Raw genomic sequence first — 15,693 nt, forward strand, 5'->3', positions numbered from 1 at the left:
TTTCTTTGTCTCCTTTGTTGTTATATTTTCAGCAGCCGTCTCACGGCAACGCAAGAGACAAGACGATGGGAGAGGAAACAGAGAAACAGAGGGGTGTGATGAAGGCAAAAAAAAAAAAAAAGGAGAACGAATGATGAAAAGAAAGCATCTGTTTGAGGGCAGAGGGAGGTTTCGAAACCCCTGGTGTACTGTACACAGAAGGTAGGGAAGCAGAAAACACACTCGCTTGAAGAGGAAGAAAAACAAATACACCGGAGAGGGAGAATAAAGTCCACCTCCCTCCTCGTTCCCATTCCCCTTCCCCTCTTTTGCTCCATCTTTCGTTCTTTTGACCTCCAAAATAACCAGGGCTGTGTAGTATCATGTTTTTAGGGCTCTCAGGGGAGGAGAGGAGAGGATGAGGGAGGAGAGGAGGAGGGGCGGATGAGGAAGAGAGCTTGAACAGATACATGTGGGCAGGAGAGTATGGGAGGAATGCACCTCTCACTGTGTTACTAGGACGACTCCCAGGGTGCACCTGGGCGGGGTTAGACGGGAATACAGGGCCGATACTGGCCTTTTATTAAAAGTCAGATATGGGCCAGTCAGTGTCGTCCACCTCTGATATGATGGATAAGATGCAATTTGTTTGATTACATATTTATTGTAGAATTGATCAACACTACACTGGTTGTCTATGGGATGACCTTAACCTGAATTCATGTGACATTTTGATTGGATTCCCACGCATTCGATTCTCTACTCTAAATTTTGTAGTACTAGCCTGGGTTCCATGCAATGTTTTAGTGGTCTTAATGCTGTTTCAGAGGCTTTTCTCCCTGCCAAGAAAAACATTCTGTGCGAAATCCTGACTTTTTTGGCATCAAAATGGTCGTATTGAATAACAAAATGTCGGCTATTGGCAGCTTCAATCGAAAAGTATTGGTTTCAGCATTGGCTTTCAGAAGCCCATATTGGTTGAACCCTAGTACCCGACTGTCCTCGTTCCCCCATCCATCCTGTCTTCTACCACTCCCTGTCGCTCGACTCCAATGCCTTCATTGTTTCCTCATATCTTTCTGCATTTTCTTCAATTTCTCATCAACACAAACACTCTTCTTTCCTTCTTTCCCAGGCCAAGATCCACATCGACATAGACCTCGGCTCAACTCCATCTGCAGCCGTGGCCCCGGTCCCAGTCCCAGTTACCTAGCCCCTAGCCCTTGGCCAGGGAATAGCCTTGGCTGGAGGTCCAACTCAAACCCCATTTCCAGTTAGGCAGTCAAATCCAGCCAGAGCCCCAACTAATCAAACCAAAGCAAAACCAGCCACATCTGCAGCGGTTCCTGCACACAAATATTGATCTGGATATGTTTTGTACTTGTACTGTAGTAGTATAGTAGCTGTCACTGTGGATATGCTTTGTCGGATACAAGTAAACATATTATTCTGTTTGCAAATGTGTCAATGTTGAGCTCATTCTGCAAAGCGGTGAATGATTTCCCTGTGATCCCACACATTTCCAACACCCTGTAAATAAAGCCAATCCAACAGACAGCGGCCTCTACCTCTGACTCCACTCCTCTTGGCCCATGATTAGTCTCTGATAGCCAGTCTTGGCCCGCTGACCCCGGCCCCTCTCCGTTCGTATCCTGGGACAGTAAACTCTGACCCAGGTCCCAGCACCCCCTCCCCTCCCCCCGAAGCCCCTCAGACGCTCTACTCCTGTCCCGGGCTTTGGTCTGAGCCTGTGGGGGGGGGGGGGGGGGGGGGGGGCAGCCAGGACAGCCCCGAGACAAACGAGGTGTGTGGAGCTGAGTGCAGCTGCTCCTGCTGTGCAACTGCCGCCACCGCACACACACACACACACACACACACACACACACACACTCACAAGCGCAGTTCCCATAAATCACCGCACCCGCCTCTGTCGGCCAGCCTGTGCTCGCCCAGTGTTAAAAGCCAATCAGGAAAATTACATGCAAACTCCAAGGGACCTATTTTCACTTTCTTAAGAAATCATTAGTCAATGTTATGAGCTCTGACGTCTCCATAATACCGCGGCCGTCTGTTCCAGACCCAACGCCCAGCGCCTGTCCCCCTCCCTGCCCAGACTTGACAACTCTACATGGGCTGCCCTGCTCCCCCCCTGGCCCCCTGGGAGAGCACGGTGGTCCAAACAAAGGAGTGAAACACAGAGGGAGGGGAACAAGGAGTAAAATGAGAACAAGGGAACAAGTAAAGAAGAATTTGATATTAGACTGCATGGGACTCAAAAAGATGATGAGTTAAAAAAGACATTTATTCAAATTCTATTAGTTAGAGATTAGTTATATTAGATAGCTAGGGTAGTGCATGATAAGTGGAGATAATTTGGATGTTACAGGACAGTTGTGGAAGCCTTCATAACATCCTGCACAGACAGGAAGCAGGAAGGCGATGTTTATGTCTCTCTGTTACCAACCGACTGGTTCCAAAAACAAACAGGCTTGGACCAAGGGAGAGAGCAATATAAATCTAATGCAAGAGCTCCCCCATTGCCTGTATTCTTTATTTTCATTGTTCATTAAGTTCATTTGAATAGCAGTGAAATGTGAAATGTGGATTTATTCTAAATGTACAATATGTCTATTGCATGTCTATTGGCTTCTATCATGGGAACACACAGTTAGAGATGCAGCTGCGTTGGAATATGGGGTGACAAGTAAAGTTGCAATAAACGACAAAAAATGAAAGTGATTGTATTGGGAGAGCGAGCGATGAGTCCCCGGGTGGAGGCTGTGGCGTTTCCTGTCGTGACTGTCCCAGTGCATTGTGGTCACCAGTGAGCAGGAAGTGCCGTGACCTGTACTGACCCACAATGCAGTGCGTGGGAGGCGTGCGAGAGGGGGTGGATGGGCGCGTCCGGTGTTGGATCGCCTGGAGCCAGGTGTCTGTTGGCCAGGTGCGTGGGAACCAAAGCAGGGGAAGGAGCAGCTAGGACAGCAGATGGTTTTACAGCCACATTCTGGGCTTCACCTGCTTGGTTCTACAGTTCGTCACGTCCTATGTTTGTTGCAAGTTCGACTTTTAGTCGCCCACGATGAAATACGAGGGAGGACTATGGATCGGCCTACATCCGTCCGTCCATTTGTTCCTTCGTCCATCTGTCATACGTGATACCTCAGACACAATTTGGTGAAATGATGCATCCCACCACTGTGTTGCAGCATTTTCAAAATTAAAAATGTTCGTTTTAAGATCCAGTCATGTCTCCCCCACACAGCAAATTGGAGTGACATGAAACTTGGTGCAATATCCAGCTATCTTCGTTCTACAAATTTGCCTCCAGGACCATCAATGTATGTCATATTTGATTTTCCACCACTTTGAGTTTCTTGAACAATGATTTACTGATTGGCCCAAGGGGCGACAGCATCATTTGTACAATCAACCAATATGGGTCACCACAAATGCCAAAATGAAAGGAGTAAGAGACACTGCAAATGGCCCTATACAATGTGTTTTCCTTGTTCCATAACACAGTTGAAACTTTGACCTTTATAACAACTTGTTACTGATTTGCCCAGAGAGGGACTGCAACATGTTTGTTGTCTTTTTTTCCAAGTGTCCTACATAGATATGATAAGATTTATATAAGAGTGAGAATTGTTCAGAATAAAGGCTTGAGTGGCAAAGTATTTGAAGGTTCCTGTTCATATCAAAGGCTAATATTAAGATAAAATGAACACAGTAGATTACTTTATGCAATAGGTTTGCAGTTAGAACCGAGGAAAAGCTTACACCAACAGATAGCCACTCTGAATGCTACACAACCACACAGCAATGGATAGAGAATTCAGTGAAGGGTTGTTTGTGAAAATTGAATGAATTTCCTACAGCTAACAGACAGCAGATCGGCAGGATACCTGGATGTGGTGTTGGCAGTGATTTTGAGGCTGCCGGGGTTACGGATGAGCTTATCCAGGATGCTGACGATCTGTTCAAACTTGGGCCGGTTGTTCCTCTCCTTCTGCCAGCAGTCCAGCATCAGCTGGTAGAGGGCGGCGGGACAGTCCATGGGCGGGGGGAGGCGGTAGCCCTCATCCACTGCCTTTATCACCTGGACATATGGAGGAAGAGGGAAGACTTAGGAAATAACACGGGCAGAACTGACATTAGTACAACATTGAAAAAGTCTTCAATTATGCTGGATTTTCTTGACTATAGTCTTAGCAAAAGGGTTCTATACAGTACCAGAAAATGCTTCTTTAGGCTTGTACCATAGCAGTACCATTTTTGGCATTATAAAGAACCCTTTTAGAAAGGTTCTCTATAGCACCATGTTCAAATCATTCTCCATAGAACCTTTATAACCATTTAAGAATGTACCAAGCAAGCAGACAACATAACAGCTGCTAATTTCCCGATAAAACATGAATGTAAAACTAATGTATACTGTATGAACTAATTAACAATCATCAATAGATAGAGCCCCTTGCCCCCTTTATGTTCCATAAGCCCGTTTAAATGACCCTGGACAAGTACTGTACATCTCTGGATCTCTGGTCTACTTGGCGACGGTGGTGGTACTCACATCCTGATTGGACATCTCCCAGTAGGGCCGTTCCCCATATGACATCACTTCCCAGAGAACGATGCCGTAACTCCACGCGTCGCTGGCCGACGTGAACTTCCTGTAGGCGATGGCCTCCGGAGCCGTCCACCGGATCGGGATCTTACCGCCCTGAGAGAGAGAGAGAGAGAGAGAGAGAGAGAGAGAGAGAGAGAGAAAGAGAGATTCAAACAATCAATCAATCAATCTATCTGTCTAACTGTCTTTGACCTCCTATCCACCTGGCATTAACACACATCCTGGGTGGTCAGATTGTGATCAGATAGACCAAAAACACATCAAATCCAGGTGTAAAAACATCCAAGACACACTGAAGATCGAGAAAGTCTCAAAGTCTACCTATAACAAGTAGGCAAACCAAAATTAACTTTTGCACAGATCCAACCTGGATGTGCATGGACTACCAATAGGCATCAGGCAGCTTGCATGGTAACATCCTTTTAAAAAATGGACTGTCTGGTTGCTGACAGATGGGGAACAAGAAGTAAGACAAGGTGTTTACTGTCAAATTTAATGATGTAAATGTTTGACATGTGTGGCAATCTGCATTTTGGCGATGGAAAGAGAAATTTGATTTTAATGTGTATACCAGAGACGCATTATAATGTCAGGTGTAATTATATTCCAGCTGAATCTAAGAACAATCTGGATATAAGAAACATGTTAATGCCCGGTGTAAAGGCCAGGTGGTTTCAGACGATTTTAAAACTCTCCAACCTCGGCGGGCTCTGTGGTTTGGACTCAGGCTCTGTGATCTCAGCCTCAGATCCAGAACTGTGTCTTAGCTGCTCTGTTTGGTTCCATTCTGTCCTCTGTGTTTCCCTACAGGGAGACATTAGCCCCTAGGCCTGTTTCCCTCAATCTCTACCTGCTTGCTGCAAAGTAGGGTGAGACCGATATATCAAGCTGATATTTGCCTTTTATTAAAAATCACATATCACATGCCTTAAGGAGCTGCTAACCCACCTAAAAGAATTTCATTAGTCTGGCTTTCAGTGGAGAGTTTTAGTGTCACATGAGGCTTTTCCACCCTGACAAGTATAAACATTTTGGTGGAAATACTGAATACTGTTTTTCAGATGTTTTGGGGCATGAAACTTTTCAAATATAAAGGCACTGAACATCGACATAAAATGTTGGCTATCATCAGTACCAATCCAAAAGTATCAGCATGAGCCTTCAAAAACCCATATCGATCAAACCTTAATCTAAAGCCTCCTGGATTATCTCACTCTGTAGGTTCGGCTGCATTTTTCATTCTAGCCGAGGAAAAGGAAGAATGGAGAAAGCGGAGCTGGGGAAACGAGGCCGACAGCAGCCAAAGCTAACGGAGTCGTCGGCCAAGTCACACAACTGCTGCCTGGTGCTGTGCAAACACACACACTGCCCTCTGCAAAACACACTGCACTCCTACCGCCTGATCCCCGAGGAGACGCCGGGGAATGTGGAAGATGTGCATGCAGACACACACACACACACACACACACACACACAATCACACAGGTGTACATATGAACAAATTCACGCAGGTGCACACACACACGCACACGCACATAGACACACACACACACAGAGTGCCCTCAGAAAAACACTCCACTAGAATGTGAATATGTTAGACATGCACATGCAGACACACACACACACACACACACACACACAGAAACACAAATGCAAAACACATTCTCTCTCATACAGGTGAACGCACAGAGAAACACACATGCACAAAGTACACACACACACACACACACATAGGGGAATCACACGCTCACACATTGCTGCTTATGCTCACTTCTATGCTTCTATGCTTCACTTCCCAGTTCTTTTGTGCGCCACACACACAGATGCACATAAAGATTCACACAGGTGCGCACACAGAAACACAAACAACACACGCACACAACACACACACACAGACACACACACACACACACACACACACACACACACACACACATGCACACACACTATACACTTGAAAGGACTGATTCTGCCCATAATAAAGCTACTTTAAAACACAGCGACTAGAAAGATGAAAGGAAGAGCTTAAGAAGGGGCTGGATGGGAATCTGCTAGCATGCGTGGAGCGTGGTCAGTTACCGTAAAGTGGTACGGTTTATTATTCTGGCTTATTATTTTAGATTATGTATTTCTGGGAGAAAGGCAAACGGCTTGCCGACTGTTTATTTGACAAGCAATTCTCAGCCAGCAAATTATACTGTGTTTAAAGGGGCTGCACGCATGGTCTGGACCACAGGATCCTATGAGGGAGATGACCACACACACACACACACACACACACACCCACACACACACACACACGCAAGCGCCCACACACAAAATGCTCGAGTGAAAGTAAGATGAGCGGGATGGCCACACACGCAAACATGCAAACACATATGTATGCACTGGAAAAATGACTGCGTGGCGTGTTTCCTGGCACTGTTTCATTTCTTGGCTCGTGTGTGTTTGTGTGTGTGAAGACAAAAGTCACACTGCAAAAAATATCCATCTTAACAAGTCGTTTGATCTTGTTTTTCTCAAAACAGAAATTTTTTGGAGTGCTAAACTGCACTGGAAACAAGTGAATTATCTCACCCCATTGGCATTTACTTTACTTGTTTGAAGAAAATATAAGACTTTAAAGTGGTAATCATCAAGTTTCTTATCACCTGTCAATCAAACAGTGTGTCGAGTACTGTGATTTTGTCTTTTTCCTTGGAGTTTCTGTTGATGCAGTTTGAGTTTCTGTAGGTGGCGCTCTCTTTGTTCAGCCATGGTGGCTATCACTGCTCATGCTAACTACCCAGCTCTTCTTCTATTCATTCCAAACAAACTATTGTCCAAACAACAAATGTATATGCCAGGATATCATAGTGAATGACTATTGTGCTCAATCACTATTTATTTCTATGAAAATGTTATTACTTTAAGACTCAATACTAGATTAAATGACTTGTTTAGATGGATATTTTCCCAGCACACACACACACAGGCAGCCTCTCATCGGTATAACACATCCCAACAGGACATATAGTGCTTTGAGTGAGGCCTCCCCTTGACCTTCCAGTCTGTGTGTGGTTGTCATCTTTGTCCTGTGATCCAGGGAGACGCAGCGCTGTGGATTTATGTCGGCCTTATCTCAACTCTGCTTTTATTTATGTGGCGGCTATCTCCGTTTTCCCTGCCATGCTGGGAGAATGGGAGAGGGAAGCAGTGTGTGTGTGGAGATCATCTTGGCGTGTGTATGTGTGTGCGTGGTGGGAGAGCAGGACAGGGAGGCAGTGTGTACGCGGAGGCCATTTGTTTGTGTGTGTGTGTGTGTGTGTGCGTGTAACAGATACAGAGCAGACAGACAATGGACCTTCTGTACATCTGGAGGTCACAGTGTTTTCCATCACCGCTCTCCCCATCTGACTCTTTCTGTGGATATTATGGGCTGTTTGGCCTGAATGGAGAGCAGGCTAATGTGTGTCTGCTGGATTAGATAAAATAATGCAACTGGATGCAATACAATGTCAACGGACGGTCACAAAAGCACGGTGTGTGTGTGTGTGTCAGCATGTCTCTGCATGTTTGTGTATATGCGGATATTTCGCACTTATAACCTGCATAATAATAAAGAGTGATCATTCATTTCTACACACCGGACAACCAATGTTACTCAGAAATATTACTTTTTACTTTTTCCAATAAAAATAAGTTGTTACTTTTGTCATCGCTCCCTCTAAATATCAGATTGAAGTTGAATTCACAACTCATCCCCTGATTCATTCATTCATTCATTCCTTTTGCTCATAATTAGTTGCTGACCTTTCACACTGAGCGAGTTTAGATAAGCAATAGTAGAAAAGTAGAAAAGTACTCCCACTACTTAAGATTTTTTCCAGTAAAAGAACGACAAGATCATTGGACATCAACAGTTTGGTTTCAGATCATTCACAGGAGTAGAAACTGACTTTTACAAGGGAAGAGAGCATGCAATCACCAGTTTTGGGGCTGCATGAGTATGCATGTAAGTGTGTGTGTGTGTGTTCTCGGCTCACCCTGGTGGTGTAGGCGGCCTCCGGGTCGTCCTCCAGCACTCGGGACAGGCCGAAGTCGGACACCTTACACACCAGGTTGCTGTTGACCAGGATGTTGCGAGCCGCCAGGTCTCGGTGAACGTAGCCCATGTCTGACAGGTACTTCATGCCCGAGGCGATGCCGCGCAGCATGCCCACCAGCTGGATGCCCGTAAACTGGGCATCATGCTTCTGGAAGGAAGAAATAGATAGATAGAAAGACAGAAATAAACACGCTGTTAATGCCAGACTTCTAATATATAACACACAAAGGGAGGCTGACCTTTCTGACTATTTGCATATAGTGAAACCTTTCTACATTAGCGTCCGCAGCATTTCCATTAACCTTTAAAAAGCACCTCTGACATTCCCTCCCTCATCTGCGGCTCAACTGTGAAATCCCAAACCCGTAACGTAACGTAACACGGTAATGTATGGAAATTATTGTTAGACCGATATATAGGGCTAGGCATCCTAGGATAGGATGCAGTTTGATTACATAGCTGTTGTATAATTAATCGCCACTAAGCTAGCTGTCTGTGAGGAAGCCCTTGAATCGATTGACCTGAATTCTGTGACATTTTGATTCCTCACAAGCATGCATGAATATCTTTTTATTATCCTCAATTTTAGTTTCCGTGACCCATGATGGTCTAAATGCTGTTTCAGAGACTTTTCCACCCTGACAAGAATAACATTAAGAGGGAAACACTGAATCCTTGCCATTTTTTGCCATGAAAATGCTTCACAAAAATATCTGTTATAGGCAGTTTCAATCCAAAAAACATCTGTATGGGCCTTCAAAGCTCCATATCAGATCAAACCTTAATGGAAATGCTATTCAAATAACTATATATCCGCCTCTCCCCCACACTGTATCCAATTGTTGAGAAGTCCTTGTTTGATGCCGATAATCTGTAAAATCTCATTTGGATTATCTTTTAGATGTTTTTAGCTCTAACAAAATGTCTGCAGCAAAGTGGTGAGATGCAGCAATGAATCGCAGACGGGAGGAGACATAAACAAACACAAACACAAAACAGATTTGCAAGCTTTTTTTTTTTTTTTTTTCCTGTTTGAGTTGGCAGGAGGGAGTGTTTACACTGGTTTACACTGGCGAGTGTGTGTGAGCAATCCTATATGTCCCTGTGATCTGCTGCTGATGTCTGGATGGGAGAGGAAGGAACACAAACAGAGGAGGCATGAGGAGAGAAAGAGACTGAGACAGGATGATAAAATGCCACTGGTAACAAGGAAAGCAACAAAATGGCTGAGCAATATATGAATAGCACAATATTGTAGCTTGGAAGGAGAAACCACCAACCTTTCTTTAATATAAATACATAGGCTACTTTAAGATATTTTTTGGCCCTTATTGGGAAGCCCTTGATCTGAATTGATTCTAATGAGACATTTTGACTGGACTGCACACAAGTATCCATTAAAGGCATACTGAGTAGGATTTTGCTGGTTGTGGCTTGTAAACACAACTTTCAAAGTTGACCCCTCCTCCTTAGCTCAACAAGATGCGAAGCGCACGCCCCCTGAGCACGAAGTACAGTGAGGTGAAACTCCAAGCTGACGAGTCTCGTTCCAAAACCAGAGTGAATGGGTTTGGCTTTCACCTGTTGGCAAGTACTGAAGGAGGAGATGTGGATGAAGAGCGACATGGAGTTGGCCTGTTTTCTGTTGGACAGGTAGGTGCTGGTTAGCTTAGCTTAGCTTAGCTAGCTAGCTAGCTAGCTAGGTATCAGCTTTTCTACTACAACAAAGCTACGCTAACAACGGTAGCTAGCTGCCATCTCACGACACACAAGGCACGACACAAAAGGTTGACGCCCGGAAATGTCCCAAACATTCAGAAATGAGTCTCTGCAGACACAGACACTGTCACTCACTACCAATGGACCATAAGTAATGATTAAGTAGGATCATTTTTGGATGAGTTTATGCTATTTGAAGAGGGAAAATCCTGCTCATGCCTTTAATATACTATTACTATTATTATCCTGGGTCCTATGATCTAAATGCTGCTTCAGAGGCTTTTCCACTGTGACAAGAATACAATTCTGGAGGAAACACAGATACTTTGTGGGAATCTTCTGACAGGGAAATGGTCAAATTTAAAGATATTGAATAGTGGCACAAACTATCAGCTATTGCCGGCTTCAATCCAAAAAATATCAGTATCCGCCTTAAAAAAAACATATCGGTCGAACCCTATAGTGTGTGTGTGTGCGCTTGCGTATCCCTGCATTTCCACCCATAGCCGCTCACGTGCATGCGTTCCCTCTGTGTGTCATTTGGGAGATCAGTGTAAAGCGCAGTGTGTTTTCCTTTGAAAACCAACCGGGCCTCACCTCACCTCCCATTTAGTCTGGAGCAATTACTGGCCAGACCACCTGGCTTAGTCACTTCAAAGCTTCCACATTCAGAACACGGACATGAGCCGCGATGAATAAGCGGCAAATTTGCATGCGTGTGTGTGTGTGTGCGCGTGTGCATGTGTTTTGCACATATGACACATCTCCAGTGATGAAGTGCAGGCCTCTGGGAAACTGGCAGGAAACGGCGGCTACTCCTCCTCCCTGGATCTGCCGGGATGCTGTGCAGACGCATGTGGAAAAGGGCTAAAACAGGCTTCGGTACAGATGCTTTCATGCCAGGACCGTGTTGATTTAATGTTTTTTTCTCCTGTTGATCTAGTATTGTGGCTTGGCTGTTGTGCGTTGGCTAATTTCAGTGAGGCGGGTGAATTTCTCGTTAAGAGACAGAGACATGGCGAGAAACAGACAAGTCGCTCTTGGCCAGAAGAGTAGTGGGGATACAATTTAAGAAAAAAAAACAAAAAAACCTTGTCACTTGATATGCCTTGTATGGAGACTGAGGCTGAGACTATCTGAATTGCAAAAACTGTCCATGTTAACAAGTGAGGACGTCTGCCAGTGGTGTCAGATAATTTCACTTTCAAATGCATTCAGTGTTTCCAATTTCAGTGTTTCCAGTCCAAATCCACTTTTTCCTGTCACGTGTCATTTTCTTGATACTGCTTGAATGATCTGTCCAATTCTGCCTTACCAATAGGAATAGACACTGCTTTCTAAAAAATTCCTGAATAGAGAGGATTTCCATTGTAAACAAGTGAAGTTATGTCACTATATAGGTGGATTTTTTAACTTGTTTTAAGGATAATAAGATTTAAAGACTGAATTTTTTGCAGTGTAAAACTGGCAGCTTAAAGCAAGTGCATGTTCAGTTTCTTTTTTAGGTTATATGTTATGCCATGTCTGTGGTATTAGATCACACCCACAGGAGAGATATATTTGAACCTATGATGTCGTTGTAGTTTGAAACGGTTTTTACAAATCCCCACTTCATTCCGAGCAGAAACATATAATTCGATAACCAGCAAAATCGCTTGGAGGGGTTTTTTGATAGCCATTAAAAATAATCCTCTAGTGACTTCAGTGACAAAAGTAACAATACCTGGAGATCTGCCAAACACCCAGCCCACGTTTCCTGTTGCTGGCAAATACGTTTTAAATAAACCACTCCTAGGCCATTGCTGTTATACCAAATAATGGTGGGCAATGATGATATGGGACATTTACTGACCTTGTGCTGTATATAACATTGACTTCTGGTACGGGGCAAACCTAGTGACTTAGGTTTGGTTAAGCCTGTTGAGCACTATGTGACTTTTAGGCTGATTATAGACGCAATTTGGCAACACAGTCGATTTTCTAGTGAGTTGGTGCTAGTTTGGGTCAGTCGTATAGATGATCATTGTAGTATATGAGAGTTCAAGGACTTTAGTCTCTTGCCTCTTGGGACCATCACCAGTATTTCAAACATGTTTGATTTGTATGACTCTGGGCAAGTCACGTTCCTGTAGTGTGAGCTGGCCAGTCACTCTAATCTGAATGGAGACTGGCAAAAGCCAATGAGTGTTGAGCGCCAGAGAAGGACAAAAAACAGGAAGTTTGGAAAGAAAAATGCTTCACCTTTGTATTGGCTTTGGTTGCGTGTTGTAGTAGTATCTGTGTGTGTGTGTGTGTGTAACATAAGACATAACACATCTGGGAGTGGCAGTTGGTTAGTGTGTGATGTCCAGTCTTGGCGCAGTCTATTCAGTCGTGTAGTGTATCCCAAGCCTTAGGCAGCAGACTCTGGATTTCATTTGTGTGTTTGCGTGTGTGTGTGTGTGTGTGTGTGTGTCCACGGTAGTACTTACTCTCAAGAAGCTGTCCAGGGATCCGTTCTCCATGTATTCCGTGACAATCATCACAGGTTTACCTGGAGAAGAAGGGGAGATAGTGCATGTAAATCTATGATCACGTTATATCCATCATATCATTCACAAAGTGGAGGAGCCAAAACTGTGCAACAGTACATGTTTCCAATGTTCGATGTCTTCTGTTTGTTGTAAAGCAGAACTACCAGCTAGCCGACTCCATCAAACAAAATACAATCACATCCCAAAAGCATATTGATTTTGGATTTATTCTCTGAAACTTGCAGTATGGGGAAAGTTTTTAACTTGACTAAAAGCAGACCTACATGGGCCTTGATCGGGACCAGGCTCAACTCTCTCTCTCTCTCTCTCTCTCTCTCTCTCTCTCTCTCTCTCTCACATACACACACACACACACACACATACACACACACACACACACACAGCAGGATAAAACGATCCCAGTTACAGTTTTAGGGTCTCAGCAGGTCAGCTGTCAGACTGTGACATCTTTATTCCAGCGGAGGATCTGGCTGTAAATCCACCCTGCCTGCTATCATCTGCACCTGATCAGACTACAGCCGACGCAAGGGTTTATAACCAGGAAAAAAAAAAAAAAATCCCTTTAAGAAACCTTTAAATCAGCCGTTGTTAAATGAACAGCGTCGGTGTCACGGCATGTTGGTGTCCCAGATGGCTTTGCACTCCCTTCTCCCCCCTCCCCCCCTAACTTTACTCTTTTTTCCATTTTATTCCGATCAATGTGTCCCCCCCCTCCCCCTTGTCCTCTTTTATTCCCGACCTACCTTTTTCTCCATCATCCCTACTGCACCTCTCTTTCCCCATCGTCCCATCCCCTCCCTCCCTCTTCCCTCCATCCCTCTGCCATGTATTCATGCGAACCCTCCCCACATCTGGCGAGACAGGCACACATTTCCAGGACTGACAAGGGGCTGAGCGGAGACGGGTGATGGAGTCGGCCGTGAAAGGAAACACATTTATTACCCTCGTCGGGAAAAATAAACGTTCGATTAATAATGCGACCGGACCGCGTTTTTTAATTAAGGAATCGAAGCAGATCCGAACACAGGTTGAATTACTTGTTCGAAATGGATTTAATCGCTTCTGCTGGGATTGATTGATCTCGTCTGGCACTAATGAAGCAATCGGATTGCCACAAATAATTGCATTGCGCCGCTTATTTGGCACGACAGACAAGACTAAAGCAAATGAGTGAAGAAAGATGGTGGGCTTGGTCTAAGTCAGTGACATAGTTGTGAATAAAAAGGTGCGTAAAAAAAAAAAATATATATTTTATCCCCCCTTTGAAAGATGTTATCTTCATAAAATTTCTATTCTATATACTATTATGTGTATATATTTAGGAGATAAAGTTTTGTGCCTGTCTCCAAAGGTGGGCAAACTAAACTGGTTTTAGTCCCAGAACCGCATGGCTCCACTCAAGATAGTCGCAGCACTTTCTCCCACTATTAAAAAGCCTCTCATCATCTAAACACAGTCACAGATACTGTTAAACACCCTCCCGCCCCCACCCCTAAAAGGCCGTGATGGATCGCTCCGTTTACCACAGCGGACGGCTTTTATAGTCGCAGACGGGAACACACACTCCCTATCCTCCCTCCTGTCTTCCGCCCTCTTCCCTTCCCTCTTTCTCTCTATTCTCAACATTGGCAGCCAAGATAAAGGCTCCGGAGCCCCTTTGTTCTGTGAATACAAGTGTGTGTGTGTGCATGCGTGTGTGTCTGTGAGTGTGTGTGTGTGCGCAAATATGCCGCCTGTGGATCAGCCAAAAGCAGCAGCAAGGTAAATGAGGTGTGAAAGTCTCAGGATTATTAAGAATTAACAGGAGCAGCTTAATAAATCACCCTACGGCAGAGTGTGTGTGTGTGTGTGTGTGTGTGTGTGTGTGTGTGTGTGTGTGTGTGGGTGAGCATATCAAATGGACCTCTTAAAACCGTGCCCTGCACTCATGCTGCTCTGAATCACGCACATGTGTTCAGGGTATCCCTCCCAAAGTCATGTGCACACACATACTGTACACACACACAGACACACACACACACACACACCCACACACAGAGTGAGTACTGGATACTGGGCTTCCCCCCTCATCTGAGTCTAAAAACAGCAACCAAACCACAGTCCTGTGTGATTACAGATAGCATTCCTCCCCGGCTGGACGCTAATAGGAAGAGTGTTGTAAGATTTATTAGACAAACACAATCCCAAAGATGAGGGATTACACAAATAAAAAGCTCTTTCCACAAATCTGGATGGACGGCGTTCAAGGCCAGAGGAAAAGTCTTTGGTGTTTATGTGTTTGGAACAAAGCTGAGTTGTTGTTTTTTTATTGCGTTTCACTTAGAAGAGTAATCATAGTTCTGAATTTTAAATGGTGAGGCCACTTTTTTCACTTCTTTTCCCCCATTTCTTTTCTTTTTTTTTTTTTTTTTGCATTTCCTTACCAGAATTGACCTAGTTAAAAACAACATATTTTTTCTAGAGCATTTACAACATTGATGCAACATTTAAATTGATAAATGTGTTATGTTATACTCAATAAATACATGGTATTGGCTCTAGACTGCAGATTCAAACCTAATGAAGACAGAGCTTTTGCTTTGATGGCCAAGAAGTGAAAGTGACCAGATTTGGAAAGTATGCTGTCGTTTTTATTGCCAGTTTCCTGACATGTCTGCAGAGAACTATCTAGAGAGAGAGAGAGAGAGAGAGAGAGAGAGAGAGAGAGAGAGAAGTTGTTAATGAATCATCTAAATATGGCT

General features: G+C 44.3%; 1 protein-coding gene across 3 annotated transcripts in view; it reads right to left on the bottom strand.

Moving 5' to 3' along the window:
* Positions 1–15,693, bottom strand: part of epha3 (eph receptor A3) — a 120,801-nt gene that overhangs the window by 14,139 nt on the left and 90,969 nt on the right. For all 3 annotated transcript variants that reach the window (XM_071907262.2, XM_071907261.2, XM_071907263.2), the window contains 4 exons: positions 12,890–12,951; positions 8,638–8,847; positions 4,556–4,705; positions 3,888–4,081 (listed from right to left, as the gene is read on the bottom strand). In XM_071907262.2, coding sequence (XP_071763363.2) covers positions 3,888–4,081; positions 4,556–4,705; positions 8,638–8,847; positions 12,890–12,951 — 616 coding nt within the window. The remainder of the gene's footprint in view (positions 1–3,887; positions 4,082–4,555; positions 4,706–8,637; positions 8,848–12,889; positions 12,952–15,693) is intronic.

This window comes from Centroberyx gerrardi, chromosome 10 (assembly GCF_048128805.1).
Source record: "Centroberyx gerrardi isolate f3 chromosome 10, fCenGer3.hap1.cur.20231027, whole genome shotgun sequence".
NCBI lineage: Eukaryota > Metazoa > Chordata > Actinopteri > Beryciformes > Berycidae > Centroberyx > Centroberyx gerrardi.